The sequence below is a fragment of the Oryza glaberrima genome, chromosome 6 (genome assembly GCF_000147395.1).
Source record: "Oryza glaberrima chromosome 6, OglaRS2, whole genome shotgun sequence".
NCBI classification, from domain to species: Eukaryota; Viridiplantae; Streptophyta; class Magnoliopsida; order Poales; family Poaceae; genus Oryza; species Oryza glaberrima.
Genome location: NC_068331.1, coordinates 23,685,510 through 23,706,602, shown reverse-complemented (window position 1 = coordinate 23,706,602; position 21,093 = coordinate 23,685,510). Strand labels below are relative to the sequence as shown.

The following is a 21,093-nucleotide window of genomic DNA, read 5'->3' as shown; positions in this document are numbered from 1 at the left end:
GTTTTGACGTGTGACGTTGGCGGACGGTCAAAATTACTGCAACGGTGAAAAAGAAAAGACTTGTTTTGATGTGTGACGTTGGCAGACGGTCAAAATTACTGCAACGGTGAAAAAGAAAAGACTTGGTTTGATGTGTGAGGTTGGCGGACCGTCACAGTTACTGCAACGGTAAAAAAAAGAAAAAGAAACAAAAAGAACAATCCCACGTGGCGAGGCTATATAGGCTAAGGCTAGTAGGCGAGCGGAAGCGGCGTCCGCCTTCAATGCTACTTCGTATCGCCAGCACAAAACACGCCCCGCTTCGCCGCGCCCAAAATCCCACCGCCGCCGCCTCCTCACCCGCTGCGCGCTCGCCGCCGTGGCCGCCGCCTCCGTCTCCGCCTCGCCTCCGATCCCTCCCGGTAATGCCCGCCGCCACCGCCAAGCCCTAGCTTCCTTCCGCTATCACTCGCGCTTCGTTTTTTTTTTTGGTGGTGGGGGGGTTGATTCGCTACCACCGCCGTGGATTCCGGTGGTTCGTGTGTGCGTGTGTGCATGCGCTCCGCGGCCGGCGCCGGAGTGCTCGTGGGTGGTTGTTTTTTGCGAGAACCGGGGCTTGGGGGGGTTTGGGGTTTTGAGGCGAAGTGGGGTTTTTGGTGGTGGTTTCACGACTCGCTTGCGTGCAGTGGTTTGGTACGCGATCGGAGGCTCGATTTTTTTTTTCATTTTCTCCCTTGAGAAAAATGTGTCTAGTTCAAACCCCTCACCGCTCTGATTATTTTCTCCTGTTCTTTTTTTTTTGGGGGTAAAAGTTACTGTGCGTGGCCTTTGACGTTTGGGTTTTGAGGTGAAGTGGGTAGTGGTGGTGTTCGTGACGTGCTTTGCGGTTGCTCGCGTAGTGGTTGGTGCGTGATCGGGAGATTCGGGTGCCCAAAATTTTCTCTTGGGTAGAAATGTGTGGAGGTGGTCCATTCTCTCTCCGCTTTCAGTTTTATTTCTCTCTCTGTTTTTTTTGGTAATTTACTTTGCAATCCTATTGATGCCTTTGATGCGCATTAAGAACTTGTTTGCTGAGAATTTTTTTTTTGGGTGCTCATGGTCTTTATAGAAGACGGAGTCTTTTGGGATTTTTGTGGGGGTTGAAGGTGGTGTCTTTTACCGAGCTCGGTGTGTAACCAAAGTATTCACTCCTGCAATAAATGCTTAATGCTTCGGACAAGATTTGGTTAAACTTTTGAAACTTTGACCATGAGTAACTTCTCAAATGCTTAGTTTTGTGTAGATTTGCCTTGAAAAGTTCTATCATAGCATCATAAGCTTATTCTAATGGTGAATGTTTTAAAAGTTTAATCAAATCTTGTCCTAAATGCCAAATATTTATGATTGGAGGTGTTAAGTGACATAAATCACCACTTTGGACCGTGATCTCAAGTACTTTTTGTTGCTTTCTTTCTTCTATAGTGGAATCACATTAATATGTTGAGTTATGCGAGGCTGTAAGGAGGGCATTTGATGAGTCATGGCCTTCATTGAAGCCTTGGAGCTGCATTTAGCATTTTAATATACTGGAGAGTTGAGCCTCGTTGCTGCTTGCTTGTACCTGACTTATGTAGTTATGTAGGGCTGAATCTGATGTTTTTATAATTTGTAGCATTGCTTAGTTTGATTCATCTGGATAGTTTTAAGCATGTTATCTGGCATGTATTTAGCATTCTGGGATATATTATTCACCAGCAAATTCTTGTCGTGTTTGACCTTTGTGATGAGTTTTGGTCGGATTGGCCTGTTTGCCCAGCTGATTTTTTTTTCTTTTGGCATTTATTATTTAATAAATTATAGATGAATAGTCATGTAACTTGGGATTTGGTAAGTTTGCTTCATCTAGTTTGAACGATTAATGATGTACGATACTGTGAGTCTACTATACCACATTTCTGGATCTACTGGCTTGTTTAATGGTCATATGTTACTCCAGAATGACAATTGACCTGCTTAGTTAATACTCATGCTTGGTTTCAGTTTCAGTTTACATGCATGATGATCTTTTGCTTTTAGAAAATATAGTTATCATTTGATGGTTGTTGCTGTTCATAGGGGGTGAAGAGAAGGAGATGGCGGATGAAACACTTGATTTGAATGAGCCGCCACATGAAAATCAAGGTATGATTATATGAGATGCGTTTCCATAAAGGATGGCCAATTGGCCATATCCTTTCTGTAGACCAGGTTCCACTGCAAAATTAAGAGGAAACTGCACCAAGTCCACTTGTACCCCTGAAACTTCACATATTGCAAAATCTGTGGAAACTCTATCACCTATACTCCTAAGTTTATATTAACAGCTCTAGTTTTGTACTTTTAACTGATCAACAGTGTTGATAGATGTGGATAGGGTCCTAGTACTCACTTTAACATGTGATGAAGTGGCAAACCTGTCCAGCCTTTTTTTATAACTTAAAAATGGTAGTAATGCCAATATGTTAACATTTACTCACATCAATTATGAATGATGCTTGCTTCTTTTATATTGTTGTTAGAATTATCCTTTTTGGTAGAATACATACTGTGTGAATTTTTGCCTGAAGGATATATTTTTTTGTGGTAGGTGGTGGCTTGAACTATGTATTATTACAAAAAGATTCTAAGAACATATGCCGCACCAAAGTCTGTGATATTCCAGTTAAAGTGTAAGTTGATCTCTTTTTCTTTTCCTGATCTGTGAATACTTTACAAGTTTTACATCATCATCCATTGGCCAAAACTATCATCAGATAAATATTGTTGATGTTCTCTATCGCATACTGTCATCGATTGGTTAAATCTACAATCTACAGTGTGTATTAGTGGGTTTTCCTCTTCTGTTATAAAGTTCAATGCTGGTGTGTTCATGTTTTCATACTAGCATCATCTGACTGCTCCCGCTGTTTCACAGTATTTGTCAGAGACCCTGAGCCCTCCATTGCTCTCAGTCAAAATAAATAGTCACCAGCAATGATTTCAACCATACATACCCCCTGTTAAATGCCATGCTACAACTACCCAATCTCATATGCTATCATCAAAATAGTGGTAGAGCTTTTGTAAAAATATATACTACTAAAGTGAATTGCTGCAGCTATACTGTTAATTTACTCAAATCTACAAACATTTAATCAACACGTCGGTAAAAAAACCATGACTTTTTTTTGGGTGTGTGTTGTTGTGGGGGGCGGGGTGATTTGTTTCTTAATTTCATGGAGGTATCTTATGTCTGTGCTTTTCACATTTACAGGCCCTCGGTTTGGTCAATTGTTAGGTTTGTGCCAACTAAGGTGTACCAGCAGTGTGATTTCCTGAAATTTTCACTGCTTCCTGAACCTGAAGATGATCGTCAGAATATTGAATGGGGAAAGTTCATGCGTTTCCTCTGGGACAATCAGAGGGTAATTATTGTTTCTATTGCATGTCATAATTGCTAATAAAAATATACAAGATAGGTGCTCTAAAAAAAATATATACAAGATATTTTATCTTTTTTTGTTACTTATTTGTTCAAGTAAAATGGGGCAAAGGATTGACCATTTGGATACTATCGTACTTCTTACTGAGAACCCGCACTAGGTGGGGTAGGTGTCGGACATGGGACAAATAACAGGGACATATAGGCTGATAGGGGGGAGGCCATGCACTGTAGTACCTTTTATCTTCCAATTAATCAACTTTTGTCAGGGTTTTGTTCCCCTGCAAGTCAGTAGGCATGTTGTATTTTATTATTAGCACTATTAGCATTGTTCTGTTCTCTACTTGCCATTTTGTATTTTATTATTAACATTATTAGCAATGTTCTCTGTTCTTTTCTTGCCTGTAATGTGGGGTCCTTGTTCTTTTTCGGTGCTTTTTTGAAGGTTGCTGTAGTTAGATTCAGCTCCTTTGCCTTACATATTTTCCCTCCTCAATCTCATGAATCTCATGAACGCCCTAACTTCTCACATGCGGTGGTCATGTATGAGCAAAAAGATCCTGGAGACTGCAAACCGATGGCTGGAGTATCTGGTGAGAGTTTTCCTATGCTGATTGTTGAACAGGAATGCTATGCTTGGATGGTTTACTTCTCCTTTTATTTTGGCTGACCCTATGCTAATTTTATATAAAAAAAAACTTGAAATTTAACAATTGGCAATACATTCCAGTAATCTTTGTTTCATCAATATTGGTCTATTAATCCCCAAGAGTTGCAATTGGAGTCCCTTCTTTTTTTTATTACTTCATTTGTATTCTCACTTGTCCATGGTGTTGGAGGAAGCTCTCTCTGTAGTTAACATCAAAGATATACACCATAATATGCGTGTAGTCAGCTATGAGCTATTTGCTGATTCGTTTCTTTGTGGTATTTAACTTTATTCACTTGTCTATTATGCCACCAGAATGACACATGAATATTGCTATGACAGATGCTTTAAAAAGGTCATACAGAAGTGATTTCCAATCTGGCTCGATGAATCCAAAGTCATATTTGAGAGAGGAGATTTGTGATAGTGGCCCAAATCCTAAGGAGATGAATGCTTCGCGTGTCACAGAGCTGCACAAATCAGTTCCAGAATCATCACCATGTGAGTCTGTTGAAGATGGCCCTAGAATTTTAGATCCAATAGTGAAAAAGAGAACCACCACTCTTGCAAAAAATTTTGTCAGCACGGATCCTAGTTATCTGCGAACACTCAGTCAGACACATGCTGGCTGGGTCTTTGGAGCAATAGCAGAGCTCATTGACAATTCTAGAGATGCAGATGCATCAAGGTATGCCCATTTCTTCAAGGTTGTGTAGCCAGAGATTGGGTGCTGTTTTTTCTTGAGATAATTTTTAGGGCTGATTTGGCATTTCCGGTATTGTGCTGTGCTGCAACATGCGATCTAATTAGTTAAGGGTTTCTTTACTGATTATAGTTACAAAATATTTCTATTGTGGCAAAACAGTGAACTAAAGCTCTAGACTACAATCTTCCACTATGCCAAACTAAGTTTTCTTTATTGTCTTGTTTTACATCTCTTCCAGATGAATATGCACATGCCCATTCTATTAGTATACAAACTTTACATATTTACTGCTTTTGTTGTAGTATTTACAGAATGTAATCTCAGTAATATGTGTAGTTGTGTACGAAGCATTTCCTCTCTGAGGGTAGTGTTGTATACATAATTTAAAGACTATTTGAGGCTTTTGCTAATTTGACTCTGTTGTTAGCGTATTTTGAAGATTACCCCCCCCCCCCCTTTTTTTTTTTGGGGGGGGGGGGGGTGCATTTGTGTTATTTTGATTGAGCTGACTTCCTATTTGTTCTCCTACCTTTCTTGAAGGTTGAATATTTCAGTCAAATCATTGTTTTCGAAGAAAGCAGACAAAAAAATCCCTGTCTTGTCTGTAATTGATGATGGGCATGGAATGACTTGTGCTGAAATGATGAGAATGATCTCATTCGGTCACAAAAGACCGGATAAGCAACGCCAGGATCAAATTGGGAGGTTTGGAATTGGATTTAAGGTAACCTGTTGGCGTCATCCTCCTCTCCGGTTATCAGTTTCTTAACATTTCTGATATTTAATAATTTAAAAAATAATTTATTTCACATCTCAAGCCGATTTTATGCTGTATTGATGTGGCATGTCTGACTTGTTTAAAATGTACCGGGAACTCTGTTGTCTGCATTCCATATACAAAACTTTGGTTATCGGCTTATATGATGCATTACCTGTGAGTAAATTAGAACTTGTTTCTGTATTATCCAATACACTTCTGAACATGCTTTCTGCAGCATATTATTCACCATGGGTGCTAGTTAGGTAGGTTTTGTGTAACACTGTAGCCCGTTTGCCACCTGTAGTGTGGTGTAGTTGAGGCCCATGGCCCAATTGTGGTTGTAGGAGGTGGTTTAGTACCATCTTGGAAGTTTAGGTGGGTGAGGGTCAGCGGCTTATAGCCTTGGTTCTCCAACCATTGTACGAGCCAGGATGAAAGTGTAAGCGGAGTGCTATGCAAACATAGGCCTGCTCCACATAAGAACTGCGCTAACACGGATTTTGGAGGCAGAGTGTAACATTTTGCTATGCAGTGAACAGCATCTCAAAGCTGACGTCCTTTCATTTCTTTTTTCTGTCTGTAAGCTAGCATGACTTAAAAGTCTTGGACTGTACAGTATTTAACTGCTCAACCAATGAACTTGAATAAATGTTAGTTATGTCAATTAGAAGTTAGGAATATCTATTCAGTAAACACACCCTCTGTTCATGCTCCTTTAGCCCTTTTATTGATTTTAAGAGGCAAATCCATACACTTCATGTGCTAGTGTTCAAAACAGTTACCGTATTGCATTCTTGTTCGACCTAAATTTATACTTGCAGATGTTTGTTTATGTGAAAAATTGTTCTTATTCTTGTTGAGTTTACTGTTTTCTTGGTGCTTATTTTGTAGACTGGTGCTATGAAACTTGGCAGAGATGCAATTGTGCTAACCCAAACTTCATCTTCCAGATCAGTGGCCTTCCTATCTCAGTCTTTTAATGAAAATAAAGATGTAAGCACGGCTCTATGTACTTCATTCTTAGTCTACTGGGAACTCTAAAGCTAGGTAGCTCAGTTGTAAAACGTAGCTAACACAGTGCTATTTGCTGCAGAATCTTGAGATACCTGTGGTGACATATCGTAAAGAAGGGCAATACATGGAAGTTGATTCAAGTGTCCAATCTGAAGCTACTGCTGAATATAACCTGAATGCTATTAAGGAATTTTCTCCCTTCAATGAGTATTTCATTGGAGAAAAGCTAGGGATATTTGGTGAAGACGGTACTGGAACACAGATTTATATATGGAATTTAGATAGATGGGGTGCAGATTACACCTTGGACTGGAGTTCAGGGAAGCCATCTGAAGATCCTGTCCACCATGGTCGTGGAGACATACTAATCCGTTCAAGAAGAGTCAGATTGCGCCCAGGACAAACAAGTAACAATGTATGGATTACAATCTTTCCTTGACAAATTTCACAAAACTACAGATACTTTGACCAAACTATCGCAAAACTACAAATTTTTGAAAATTTGTATTACAAAACTTCAGATTTAGCGCGAAATTTGTACCAGAACTACAGATTTAAAGCATCGTATCACAAAACTACAGATTTAGTAATGAGGTTATCAAAGAACTACAGATTTTTAGAGTTTATATCCATAGCACTATTGTGGTTACAAAAGTTGTAGTTTTGTGATAAAACTGATGTTAAATCTGTAGTTTTCTGATATATTGATCAAAGTACCTGTAGTTTTGTGAAGTTTACTCTTTTATTTTTAATTTTTATCTTGTAGATGGGAGCCAATTTTCAGTTTCAATTACATATAAACCTGAAATTTATTATATCCTTCTGATGGGTTGCTGTGGCATTGGGAAATGTAAATTATTTATGGTCTGTATATTGCCCTTGAAGGTTGATTAACCTTGATGAGATGTAGCCGCATAGGCTTCACAATCTGTACTCTTATTCTGAATGTACTGTGTGTGTGTGTGTGCATGATTTTTAATCAAGACATCAGTGTTAATGGCTTATTTTTCCAGTAAACTTTGTTCCATGGAAATGCTGAAAACATGGTCTGGCTTCACTAATTGTTTCATGGTATTTTTTAGGTACCATTGGACTATTCTCTTCAGTCCTATTTGGAAGTTATGTTCCTGAATCCTCGGATGAAGATCTCTGTCCAAGGGTCTTCGGTAAATACCCATATGTCATTTCTCTCTATGTTTTGGCACATTCATATTCTTTTCTTTTACTGTTTATTTTCTTGGTAGGTCAAAACTCGCCCTTTAGCAAAGACCCTTAACAAGACATCTGTTATATCTGGTGAAATAATGGGTAGGACTATTCAATTGACCCTTGGAAGGAGCAATGTAGAATGGGACAGAATGAACTGTGGAATTTTCTTGTATTGGCATGGCCGTCTAATAGAGGTAAAGTCAGCATTTTTGTCCTCTTCCGTTCAGCATGTTCCCCTACAAAATTCTCCAAAACCATTTTTGCACTAGAATAATTTCTCCGTGTTGAAGCACACATGCAAATGCAACTGTTCAAGATCAACATTTGATATAGAACAGTAGAACACAAACCGTAATACATTTACACAAACAGGCTGCATAAAGTCTCCCTCTCCCTCTCTCTCTAGTGTAGAGTTGGAGGGCAAAATTTAGCCCCATCTTTGTTGATCATGGGAAATTTGAGGTCTGTTGAATGCTATGCCACAACTATCTGCAGGAATTATAATGAGATTGTGCCTCTTCTTATTGAATTTTATTTAGCTGTAGTTGCAAACAGGTCTTAATCACATATTTTGTTTAATGTTTAGTTGTGGAAACTATTTGCACTTTTTGGCTTTCATGTTGCACAATAAATAAATTAGTATGAACGATAACCTTCCCTCGTGACATGTGCACCCTTATTCTGAACTTCTATTTTGTGTTCTCTTCTCAGTCTTACAAACGAGTTGGAGGTCAAAAGCATAATGCTGACATGGGACGTGGAGTAATTGGAGTTGCAGATATCACAGACCTTATTGTATATTTCCAAATATACTTATCTGCCATGTAATTCAGTTCCTGTTACTTTTCCTTGTGGTGTCCCTTGAACAAACTTTTATGTTCCTCTTTTCTGCAGGATGATGAAGATGGTAATTCATGGGTTCTTAACAGTAAACAAGGGTTCCAAGATTGTGAAATGTATGCTAAACTGGAGGAGTGGCTTGGTAGGAAAGCGGATGAATACTGGGATACAAATTTTGACACTCTTGAATTGGTATGAATGCATGATTTAGTTCATATTTGAAAATATTTTAGATAACACTTGCATCTCTGGCCATGAAGTCCTCTTTAATTTTTCTTTGAATTCAATGGTCACTAGATCTCCCAAATGACAATAACAAGGTATAGAGTAGCTGACAGCATATGCTGACAGCTGACACAGCTTTTGATCATGCATATATGGAGTAACAAGTTAACAACCCTCAGTCAAGAAAAAAAGGAGAAAAAGTTGTCCTAACATGGCTGCACTCAGAATATTTAGGATTAATGGATATTTAGATGGGCTGTGTAAAAAAGGACATGAGCAGATTTATTTTGAAAATTACTGAGACAGAATTTATTATAATCAGGGGATAGCTATAGTACATGAACCTTTAATTAAAAATGCTGTCTCAATATTTCTTTCACTATTGTAGGTTGATAAATGGATAATGGGTTAAGTTTATGTAAAAAGTGCATAGATTATGTTATATGTACTATAATCGTTCTCGTTATAGCATGCTCTCAAATCCAGTTTTAGATTGTTGTATACATTAGTTAAGTCCTCATTTTGCCTTCCTTTTCGGTACAGAGCACAGAGAAGACACGCCTCACAAGCACCCCACTTAAGCTACATATAAATTGCATGTGTACATGTGTTAATAATTTTGTAGATCAGGAGATGTGCTTTCCTGTTGAATGCACACAATTGCATTGGCACACTGTCGATCTTGGTCATGACTCATTCCCTCCCACCACCAGGCTACTAGTACTTCCTACTGGTTTGACTTTCAGAATATTCCATTCTCTTCTCTTTTTAAGCACTATTCACTCCATTTAACTTTCTTTATCCAGAGAAAAGGGAGGGAGCGCAATAAGGCTGATCATGAGTGGGTTCAGTGCTACAGCTGTCGTAAATGGAGAATATTGAATGCAGGCTTCGATACAAAGTCTCTGCCAGATGAATGGTTTGTATCAACCAACCATTCTCTTTTAACATTTGGGTTTGCATTTTCTATTGTAAGGGTATTTTTTGTGGCATACCAATGTTATATCAGCTATATGTTAAAGTTCATTTCTTAGTTTGCAAGATCAATTGCACCCTTCTGGGGTGAACTTGATGAGAGATTTCTGTATAGAAAGAATACTAGCCAAGTTCATCTTGTTGGCTCACCAGTTCACCAGTTGAATATTCAGGTTGCAGTTATATTTGGTATAATATAAGATAAAATGGTATTTGCATTGGGAATTCTATTTATTGAGAAAGTTCTGAAATTTCAGGTTTTGCTACATGCCACCATTCAATGGGAAATGTGAGGTTGCAGAGCAACAAATGGCACGTGGTGTCATTGTGATAGGTGAGAAACGATCTGAACATGATAAGCGTGATAGGATTACCCAGCAGGAAGAGGTGGCTAAGGTAAATGCAAGAGAAACTAGGTCCGATGACAGCCAGTCTCAAAAATTTACTCAAGATGAAGATGTGAAGGTAACTAGAAATCCAAATCTTACTTGTACAATTTGTTGGAGGGTAAACTAACGGAAGGAAATAAATTATTCTTGTTATGCCTTCAGGACGTCAAACTAATCTCAACGGTTGTCAACAAGAAAAGGAAATCATCCAATGGGACCCGGTCGATGGACAAAAACAACAGCGAAGATAAGCATGGTGTGTAGACGAAAACACAATCAATGAAAGTGCATATTTTCTGCTGATCTCCTTTTCGTGAACTAACAATCTGCTATCAGATGATGCTGAAGGCGACTCCTCACAAACTCAGCCTGGTACCCCTCGCCCTGTTTTGAAGAGGATACGTAGGGGCCCTGCTAGAAGTTGTAAGCAGTCATGAAGAACGAAAATTGCCAGGTACCTGTTCTTTCCCTTTTTTTCAGCTGTAACGAGGCTTGAGCATTTACTCTCTTGTTATGTTGGAGTCAATTCTCAGAGTCTCACTCACCGTAATATGAAATCTTGCCTGTTCTCTCTTGCTATCTGCTTCATGCCTCTGATTAGTTCTTTTCTCTGCAGCTAGCAATAGATTCCTTTGTTTAGATGCCGATGCGTGATGCTTCTCTTGCCAAAGCAGCTCTTCCCGTGGTGTAGTTGGTTCCCGATTTGTCTCTGCTTGCTTAAGCAAAACTCAACTCATCAATCGTAGCGGCTTGTTTATATATGAAAAAAAAACTGCGACCTCGTCTGTAAGTAGTGTGCATCCTCGCTCATGGAAGTTCTATATATAGGCTTTAGCTTTTAGGTGCTGAAATGTGTACAGTAGCCTGTCAGCAAGCTAGGCGCGACAATTTCGATAGCATGATTGTTGTGTGATGATCATCACCAGTATGACTAGAAAACTTCTTCACTGCACCAGCGTGTGCTTTACTGCTACTCTCTTCGTAGTTTTTCGTCACTGTGCCTGTGGTGAGTGTGAAACCCAGTGCCATTTGCATGTTCACCCAATGATTCATTCACTCCAGGCCTCGCGAATTGATTCAAGAATACTATGCCACATGACATGTCCTACCACAAAGCAGTGTTTTCCCTGTTATTTATTGTGTACTCTACATGCACTTTTTTATGTAGTTTATGCACCTCTATTATGTCACCAACCAAAAAAATGGTACTCCGTACTCAATTGTTTTTAGCTGCAACTACTGATCAACTCTGCGTGAATCAAAGCATCATCTGAAGAAAAAACAATTGATTAGCCAAACATTTTTTTTTGTCAATCCTTCATTAACTGATTAACTCTATAATAATTTCGTTTGCCATGCTGAGCAGATCAAACAACAACATCCAAACCAAAACCAAACCAAAACAGTTGTTTTTCACCTGTATAATATAATTATAACCATAATAATTACAATCATTCCAAGAATGACACCCACATCGTCGACACCTACTCGACGAACTGCTTGCCTTCGAAGGTCTGCGCGAACATCCAGTCCGGCGGCGCGACGCTGTAGGCGACGACCGTGCGGCCCCTCCCGCCGGTGACCTCGAACGACAGCGGCTGGCCGCGGAGGTCGGCGTCGCACTGCCAGTTCTGGCCCCAGTTCCTCCCCATCGGGATCCACCCGGTCCTCGACCCCTTCACCTTCACCGCCGCCACCTCCCCGTCCGCCGCCACGTTCGTGATCAGCACCTGCAGGAAGCTGGCGCCGCCGGTGATGGTGAACCTCATCCCCCCTGCCCTGTCACAGCTCACCCTGCACCACCACCACTCATTCGTTCATTCATTAGATGGAACCCGATATGAGCAATGTGCCGATGTGTTCTGGGACGGAGCTAGAGTATTAAGGGGGCATGCCCAGGAACCCGGTCAAAAAAAATTGTAGCTATACCTATCCTATTTTCACTGTGTGCACCATTCTCAATACAAATTTAGACATCCGTATTAGCTTAAACTTGATATAAGACAGAGTAAATTAAACAAGTAGCACCCCCTCCATCTCACTCTAGCTCCGCCGCCCATGGATGTGTTTGATGCTTTGATTCACGCAGAGTTGATCAGTAGTTGCAGCTAAATTTTTGGTTCTCTTATTGGAGTTGTAGTACTATCTAGAGTTCATCCATCAATGGCTAATGTCATGAAAACCCAAATTGCGGTAGTTTGTTATAAAACTTCATACTTTTTAATGCGAGCCGTTAAAAAAAGTGATGCTTTGATTCATGCGGAATTCAGCAGATTGGCAGTAAGATTTAACCTTATCTTGTTAGAGTAGTAGTACTACTACAGTTCTAGAAAAATGGAATACTTGGAGTGTACTCCTGCATCAGCAGTTGGGGCAATGGGACACACTCATGGCAATTGTCTGAAACTGTGGAGGTGCTCATAATTAACAAAGCACAAGTCAGATTTAAAAAGGGGGAAGCTAGCAGCAGTAATTAAAGATTTAAAGCTGCTCTTTGCTCCATGCAAAGCAGCAGGAAACACGCACTGTCCGCATATTCTGTGTTCCATCTCCAATGATCAAACATCATTCTGAACTTTCGCAAAAGCAGCACTGGTTCAGCCTAGAGAAACACACTCCAAATGCACTACTCAAGAATGATAGCGCCATGCCCTTTTTGCATGGTCAGAATTCACACATCAGCTAGTTGCAGAATGATACGCTACAAGTGATCAATGACCAGCGAGCAAATCATGAACATGATGTGTGCAGTACTAAGAGCAAGTTTAATAGTATAGCTCACTACTAGCTCCAAATCATTTATAGCCAATGTAATAGCTAATTTATACAATAGTTGCTTACTATACTATTAATACTTGGTCCCACCTGTCATACACATATTACGTTTTAGAGTCCGTGCTGCAGCTAGCTACAGATCTATAGCCCACCGCTCTTCTCTCTCTTCCTTTATCTCTTTAAAATATGTTTATAGCTAGCTTATAGCCTGCTATTGTACCTGCTCTAAGAGCAAGTTTAATAGTATAGCCCACTACTAGCTCCAATTCATCTATAGTCAATCTAATAGCCAATTCATACAATAGTTGCTTACTATACTATTAATATATGGTCCCACATGTCATACACACACTGTGTCTTGGAGTCCGTGTTGCAGCTGGCTACAGATCTATAGCCCACTGCTCTTCTCTCTCATTTTTTATCTTATTAAAATATACTTATAGCTGGCTAATAGTCTGCTATTGTACCTGCTCTAATACTCCCTCTGATAGATGAAGTTCCAGAATACGGGCAATCAAACTTAAAACTGCTTGGACTACTCAATCATACTAAGATAGTACTCTCTCCGTCCTAAAATACATTAATCTAGTAGTATTAGATTAGACACAACCTAGTACTACAAATCTGAACACAACTAATTGAGTCCAATCTAGTACTTTTTTTTGCCGCGCCGGCTTTTCCGACCAAACATTGTACCAAGAAGGAGAACATTCAAAACAGTACAGGGAAAAAAAACGAGTCAAAACTCTCACACCAATAGGATCGATAAACAACCCATACTAGCAGAGCCGAAGCTAACACACACTGGATCTAATCTAGTATTAGCTTGCTATATTTTGAGACGAAGCAAGTAGTGAATTTGTCCTAAAAATGTATATCTCCATGTCGCTCTACTCGTTTCACTTCACTAACATATAACTATAAGTAACAAAAACATGTATTGGAGACTATGGTGATGTAAAAGAAAAGTGTGGGAGAAGCTTATTGTTTTACCTCCGGAACTGCACCGGCACAATGTCGGCCTTGGCCTTGGCGACGCGGAGGAACGCGGCCTCCGACATCTCGAAGTGCTCCTTGGGGAAGTTGCACCAGCCGCCGTAGTCGTCGGAGAGTCCGAGGTTGGGCGCGCAGAAGTCGGTGGCCGTCACCACCACCGTCGGGCTGCCGCGGAGGCACCACAGCACGTGGTTCACGCACCGCACCTCGTAGCAGCCGCCGCACGCGCTGCCGCGCCCGAACAGCGCGCCGCTCACGCCGGCGGTGTACCTCCCGTACCTGAAGATGTCCAGGTCGCCGTACCCACAGGCTCCACCACCTTGCATTTGCAGGTTCAAAGTTCAGATTTCAGACAACACATTGCATTCAGACAAAAAATTGATAATTTTTGCTCCGTTGTCAAGTGAGATGGAGATGATCAGCTTTACAGTTAGCCAACAAGATGTCAAGATTAAGGCCCTGTTTCAAGATAGAGTTTTGAGCAGATTATTGCCGTGGATTATTGATTTGATTATAGCAGCAAATTAACATTTTATTTCAATTTTTTTTAACAATTCCAGTAATTCAATAGAAGAAAGTGTTTTTTTTCTTTTTAGGAAACAAGTGGTTTTGTATTGGTATGTATGGAATGGATGAAAAATGAACTTAGGGTGGTACTAGATAGTTTGATCATGTTGAGATGTCCTTGAATTCAGGATATCCCAAGTGAGGAAATGCAGTGTGGTTGGGCTGCCATGAATCTTGATCTGACAATATATGTTGCGTTACTTTGACACTTAATAATCCATGGAGCAATTACTGCAAATGTACTCTCAAGGACTTAAATGTGTACTACGTCATGGACAGTAAACAGCAAGGAAATATCATATGATAGTACCAGATTGCCTGTCATAACTATAGTAGTATTATTGTCAAATGCATTCAATGTGCCTCAGCTTTTCTATAACCTACTTAAAAGGAAAAAAGATAACTGGTACTACTAGGACAGCATTAGTCCAATAATTTAAGGCCCACTTAGTCCAATAATGTAGTATTATCGTTTGTTTTTTTCGTCCGACTAGGAAAGCATTAGTGCACTAATGCACATAAATCTAATGATATTAGACAAAATATTTGATTGGAATGATAGCTTTATTAGCATTGACACCAACATTCTTTTATAACCCTGAAAGAAACCTTTTTACTAACCTTTTTTACAAATTAAAACAAAATGGACCTGCCAACAACAGGACACACATTGGAAGTTCAGTTCGAAGAGTCACAATCTATCTGAAGAAAGAGAAAGGGAAGAACAAGTTTCCGCAGTGAATCTTCACTCCTGTTTCCTACTTCTAACTTGAACTTCACTTCCCACTATGCCGGATCTGCACAATACTACACCATCTGCCCACCATTCATCCTTGCAAACTACATTCACCATCTCCATGATGAATCCATCCAAAGAAAAATGCAGAAAAAGGGCATATGTTCTTGATCCTACCAACTGACAAAGATTCAGAAGCTTAATCTGTTAAAAACACACACACAGATTGCACATACCATCATTCAGCGGGTGCCCCAGGGACTCCTTGATGTAGGTCGCCGAGCCCATCCTCCACTCCTCATACCCGCCATTGCCAAGCCTTATGCAGCCACTCAAGCTCACTCCAGAAAGCAGCAGCAGAAGCAAGAACAGCAGCACTGAGCTCATCACACACACACGCGCCCTGGCTCTACTCTCTGATTATCAATGCCTCTCTTGGAGGGAAGAAGAGTGTCTGTGATGGATTGGAGGAGAGTTCTTGGTGCTGTTCTTTTTGGTATTCTTGTGTTCTTGGTCTGAACTCACTGTGAACTCTGAAGTCTGAAATGTTGCAGTGTTTTGGCCTGTGGTGGGAGACTGGAATCGTGGGTAGTCAAAGATGAGAGGAGCACAGGCACAGCACAGGGGGAGTGGTGGTGGAAGGGGTCCTTCCTTTCTGCTCTCGCTTTATTGGGATTTGCAGCAGCTGCAGACGCGGCGGCTTCCCTTTTAAGGACGAGAAGCGAAGCAATTAGCAAAGGTTGCCTTCTTTTTCTATTACACCCTCGGTAACTTGTGATTTTGCAAAGCAGTAGAATGCTAGTGCACTCATTCCTGTTTCTGCAAATTCCAAATTTCAGTTTTTACAGTTAGGGCCTGTTTAGTTGGAAAAAAATACCCCTACATGTCACATCGGATATACGGATACACATTTAAAGTATTAAACGTAGTCTAATAACAAAAAAAATTACATATTCCGCCATAAAACCGTGAGACGAATTTATTAAGCCTAATTAATCCGTCGTTAGCAAATGTTTACTGTAGCATCACATTGTCAAATCATGGCGCAATTAGGCTAAAAGATTCGTCTTGTATTTTTCTGGCGAACTGTGTAATTGGTTTTTTATCTACATTTAATACTCTATGCATATGTCCAAATATTCGATGTGACAGCGTGAAAAATTTTGTTTGGAAATTAAACAGCCCTTAGCTCATTCCTGTTTCTGTAGATTCCAAAATCCAGTTGTACAGTCAGAGTGATTGTGTGATTGGAGTTTTTCGCAGTTGAGAGTTGTGCTTATCTTGACAGTTTCACCGTTTTTCTTAGAAAAGAAAATCACTAATCAAGAGTGGTTTTGTTCATAGTACAGTGTAGTGTATACACTTTCAGTATAAATGATTCGAAGGTTGATTTTGCCAGCGCCATGGCGTACTGGGTGTAGCTAACGGTGGCATAACACACATGGACTTAGGGCAGGAGCAATGCGAGACACGATATGCGTGTCTCTGCCCGTCTGGCTCTGCAAAATCGGAATCGAAGCCATGAGATCTACAGAGCTAGCGTAAGGCTAGCATCGTCTCGTCATGGTGAAGGATGGCAGCGAACTGGGAATGGAATCGAGCAGGGAAAACACCCCTTATGTTGAAAATTTACTGAATCGCCACCGCTAAACTTTATAGAAAGATAATTTTCATCCTCTCTTAATTTTGTATTGTAATCTATATGAGTGGGAGGACAAATCAACCCTTGGATCATTTACGTTAGTAGTATATATTACCAGTATATTGTACCCTAGAAGTTATCATTAGGAACAGCAATTTTGGTCTCTGAAACAAAGCATTACAACTTTACAAGCAATTAGAGAAAAGCTGATAGAATAACAAATAAATGGATCCCTAGACGAAACAATCTGTCCTTACCTTGATTGATTTCTACCCTCGTGCTAGTGCCAGGCATACGGATTGGGGCCATGAAGCAATGCTCCTTCAGTCTTCAGAGTTCAGATTGGGCAGCATTGAGCCAATCACAGATTCACAGTGACGGACGGCGAGCAGCGGCAGTAAAATAGGATCTGGAGGAAATCTTCATCTGAGGTTAGGGCTGTGTTTAGATCCAAAGTTTGGATTCAAACTTCAGTACTTTTCCATTATATTAAGCTGTCATATACACACAATTTTTCAGTCACATCATCTCTAATTTCAACCAAAATCCAAATTTTGGATCCACTAAACACAGCCTAGCTCGTGCTGACTTTCGAGTCTGGACCAGGAGTCCAGGACAGGGCATATCCCTCCGTTTTATATTATAAGCCGCCTGTTTATTTTTTTAATTAAACTTTTTAAGTTTGGTCAAATTTATAGAGAAATATAGTAGTATTTTCAACACAAAACAAATATCTTATCGAACTATATTCAATGTTAGATTTAATGGAATTAATTTTATATTTTAGATATTATTAAATTTTTCTATAAACTTACTCACAACTTAATAAAGTTTGACTAAAAAAATTAAATGACTTGTAATATGTAATAGAGGGAGTAGTACTCAAAACCGTATTAACCGTCTGATCCATCTCTTGCAAATTACTATCAGCAGGGTTATGATCAACACGACTAGTTTATTTTTTTTTCTCCGGATCATAATGTCATATGCAGAAGTCTGATGGTTTTTACTGCACGGTGTGATACCGAGAGATATATATAGATACTTATGTACTCCCTCTAATTTTTTTTTTGTTTAACGTTCCAGTTCATACTCAAAAGGTGTTTTTTTTACGCTCGCAGTTCAGAAGCCCTCCTCCCGTCCGTAAATTTCCCTTCTTCCCTTCTGCATGGACAAAGTGCAAAAGGATAAGGGTGAAGGGCAAACAAGTCAATTCACAGCTTCCTTAATTTAATCGAACCGGTCGGCAACGCCAAACAAAAAAAACTGGAGGGAGTAGTAGATTTCGCTCATTAAGCCGAGCGTAACAGTGTATTATTATGGTGTTATGAAAATAGATGCATAACGGAGACACGGATTTTACGTGGAAAACCCTCGCGGGAAAAAACCACAGGCACCGACCGGCAATGATCACTATAGAGGAGATGATTACAAACGTAGGGGAATCACAATGGAAACGTCACCCTTTCCGTATGGCTTACAAGAGTATATATAGGGGATAAAAGAAAGACACCTAATAGGAACTCCTACTAGGAAACTAATCCGAATATATTGTGGGCCCAAAATTCGGATCACATATTTAACAATCTCCACCTTGAGACGAATTTCCTCTTGTAGCATAAAAACATCAATCACCAAAAATACCACATGTAGGTAAAATCACCGTGCGCCAAAATAATCTCTAGGACTATACTGTAACACCCACCAAGCTTGAGCAAAGCTCAAACTTAGTAGCAGGAACTGGCTTTGTCATCATATCAGCTGGGTTATCATGAGTACTTATCTTGCATACCTTGACATCACCTTCAGCAATCACACCTCGAATAAAGTGATATCTCACATCAATGTGCTTTATTCTCTCATGGAACATTTGATCCTTTGTAAGGCATATTGCACTTTGACTATCACAAAATATATTAATGCAAGACGTAACTCCACAAAGTTCAATGTACAAACCTCTAAGCCAAATAACTTCTTTACAAGCTTCAGAAATAGCCATATACTCTGCTTCAGTAGTAGATAAGGCAACAGTTGTTTGCAAACTTGCCTTCCAACTAACAGCACATCCTCCAATAGTGAAAACATAACATGTGAGCGATCTTCTCCTATCCAAATCTCCAGCAAAATCTGAATCCACATAACCAACAAGTCCATCTCTAGATCTCCCAAACTGCAAACAAGCACTAGATGTACCACATAAGTATCTGAAAATCCATTGAACAGCTTTCCAATGCTCTTTGCCAGGATTAGCCATGTATCTACTGACAACACTCAATGCATGTGATAAGTCAGGACGAGAACATACCATGGCATACATAAGTGAACCAACTGCACTTGAATATGGAACTCTAGACATGTACTCAATATCATAATCTGACTGTGGACATAAATCTGAAGATAATCTGAAATGTGCAGCTAAAGGAGTACTCACTGGTTTTGCATCATGCATATTGAAACGACGAAGAACTTTTTCAATATAGCCTTTCTGACTGAGATATAACTTGCTAGAATGTCTTTCTCTAGTAATTTCCATACCGAGAATTTTCTTCGCTGCACCCAAATCCTTCATTTCAAATTCACTACTCAATTGTGCCTTCAACTTTGCTATCTCTGATTTGTCTTTTGCATCAATCAACATATCATCGACATAAAGAAGCAAATATATAGCTAAACCATCAACAACTTTGAGATAAACACAGGTATCATAATTGGATCTTCTAAACTTCTGAGAAAGCATGAAAGAGTCAAATCTCTTATACCACTGTCTAGGTGACTGCTTCAACCCATAAAGAGATTTCTTTAACCTACATACTAGGTTCTCTTTTCCAGGAACAACAAAACCTTCAGGTTGCTCCATATAAATGTCCTCTTCTAACTCCCCATGTAAAAATGCAGTCTTAACATTCATTTGCTCTAATTCATAATCATGCATGGCAACAATACTAAGTAAAGTGCGAATTGAACTATGCTTCACAACAGGGGAAAAGACATCATTGAAATCAATACCTGAAATCTGGCTATAACCTTTAGCAACTAATCTTGCTTTGTATCTTTCCTCATCACTTGGAGATAAACCTTCCTTTCTTTTGAAAATCCACTTGCAACGGATATGTTTCTTCTCCTTTGGCAACTTCACCAATTCCCAAGTATGATTCTTTTCAAGTGACTCCATCTCATCATGCACAGCAGTAATCCATCTATTGCAATCGTCAGAAACAATAGCCTCAGAATATGTAGAAGGTCCTGCATTACCTTCAATTTCTTCTGCCACACTCAAAGCATAAGCAACTATGTTCGCTTCTTCAATATATCTTTGAGGAGGTTTAGTATTTCGTTTGGGCTTATCTTTTGCAATAGAACGTTTTGGAGACTGCTGAACAATAGAAGAATCTGAATCTTCAATAACATGTGCATCTTGGTTAATAGCAACATCTTCTTTTTCTAGTGCATGCCCTGAACTGATCAAGTGCACACTTGCTTTCTCCTGACTCTCAACAGGAACATTAGTAGAAGGTTTGTCATGTAACATAACTGATTCATGGAAGACAACATTTCTACTAATCACAACCTTTTTTGTTTCAAGACACCATAACTTATAGCCTTTCACACCAGATGGATAACCAAGCAAAATGCACTTAATAGCTCTAGGCTCCAATTTACCATTATCAACATGAGCATAAGCAGTACAACCAAATACTCTTAAGTCTGAATAATTTGCTAGGGAACCAGACCATACCTCAATTGGAGTCTTCTTATCAATGGCATAACTAGGTGATCGATAAGAAAACAAGCAGTGCAAACGGCTTCCGCCCAAAACTGTTTAGGCAAAACTGCATTAGACAACATACAACGGGCCTTTGATATAATTGTCCTGTTCATACGCTCAGCTATGCCGTTTTGTTGAGGTGTGTGAGGAATGGTGTAGTGACGCACAATGCCTTCAGATTTGCAATATGATTTAAATATCTTAGAACAGAACTCCATCCCATTATCAGTACGAAGGATTTTCACCTTCCTTTCAGTTTGTCTTTCAACCATAGTCTTCCACTCCTTAAACACATCAAAAGCTTGATATTTGTGCTTCAAGAAATAAGGCCAAACTTTTCGTGAATAATCATCAACGATAGTCATCATGTAACGAGCACCTCCAAAGGATGTCTTACGAGCAGGCCCCCATAAATCAGAATGCACG

General features: G+C 39.7%; 2 protein-coding genes across 3 annotated transcripts; one reads left to right on the top strand and one right to left on the bottom strand.

The window, feature by feature from the left end:
- The first annotated feature begins 260 nt into the window (after window positions 1-260).
- On the top strand, window positions 261-11,467 carry LOC127776639 (uncharacterized). Of its 2 annotated transcripts, XM_052303124.1 has the most exons (18): window positions 261-401; window positions 2,074-2,139; window positions 2,585-2,666; window positions 3,251-3,401; window positions 3,864-4,011; window positions 4,410-4,755; window positions 5,314-5,497; window positions 6,425-6,526; window positions 6,627-6,962; window positions 7,630-7,713; window positions 7,792-7,950; window positions 8,468-8,551; window positions 8,651-8,788; window positions 9,628-9,740; window positions 10,054-10,261; window positions 10,348-10,441; window positions 10,522-10,639; window positions 10,802-11,467. In XM_052303124.1, exons 2-17 carry the CDS (start codon window positions 2,091-2,093, stop codon window positions 10,620-10,622), a joined length of 2,379 nt encoding a protein of 792 aa, XP_052159084.1. In that variant the 5' UTR covers window positions 261-401; window positions 2,074-2,090; the 3' UTR covers window positions 10,623-10,639; window positions 10,802-11,467. The 2 variants fall into 2 exon arrangements, with proteins under 2 accessions (XP_052159084.1, XP_052159085.1); XM_052303125.1 differs by lacking the exons at window positions 10,054-10,261; window positions 10,348-10,441; window positions 10,522-10,639; window positions 10,802-11,467 and adding an exon at window positions 9,447-9,541 and having other exon boundaries at window positions 9,628-9,725.
- Window positions 11,468-11,574: 107 nt separating this feature from the next.
- Window positions 11,575-15,924, bottom strand: LOC127776640 (expansin-A16). The gene is made up of 3 exons (XM_052303126.1): window positions 15,496-15,924; window positions 13,954-14,275; window positions 11,575-11,979 (listed from the first exon to the last, which is right to left on the bottom strand). Exons 1-3 carry the CDS (start codon window positions 15,644-15,646, stop codon window positions 11,670-11,672), a joined length of 783 nt encoding a protein of 260 aa, XP_052159086.1. The 5' UTR covers window positions 15,647-15,924; the 3' UTR covers window positions 11,575-11,669.
- Between the last annotated feature and the right edge of the window lie 5,169 nt (window positions 15,925-21,093).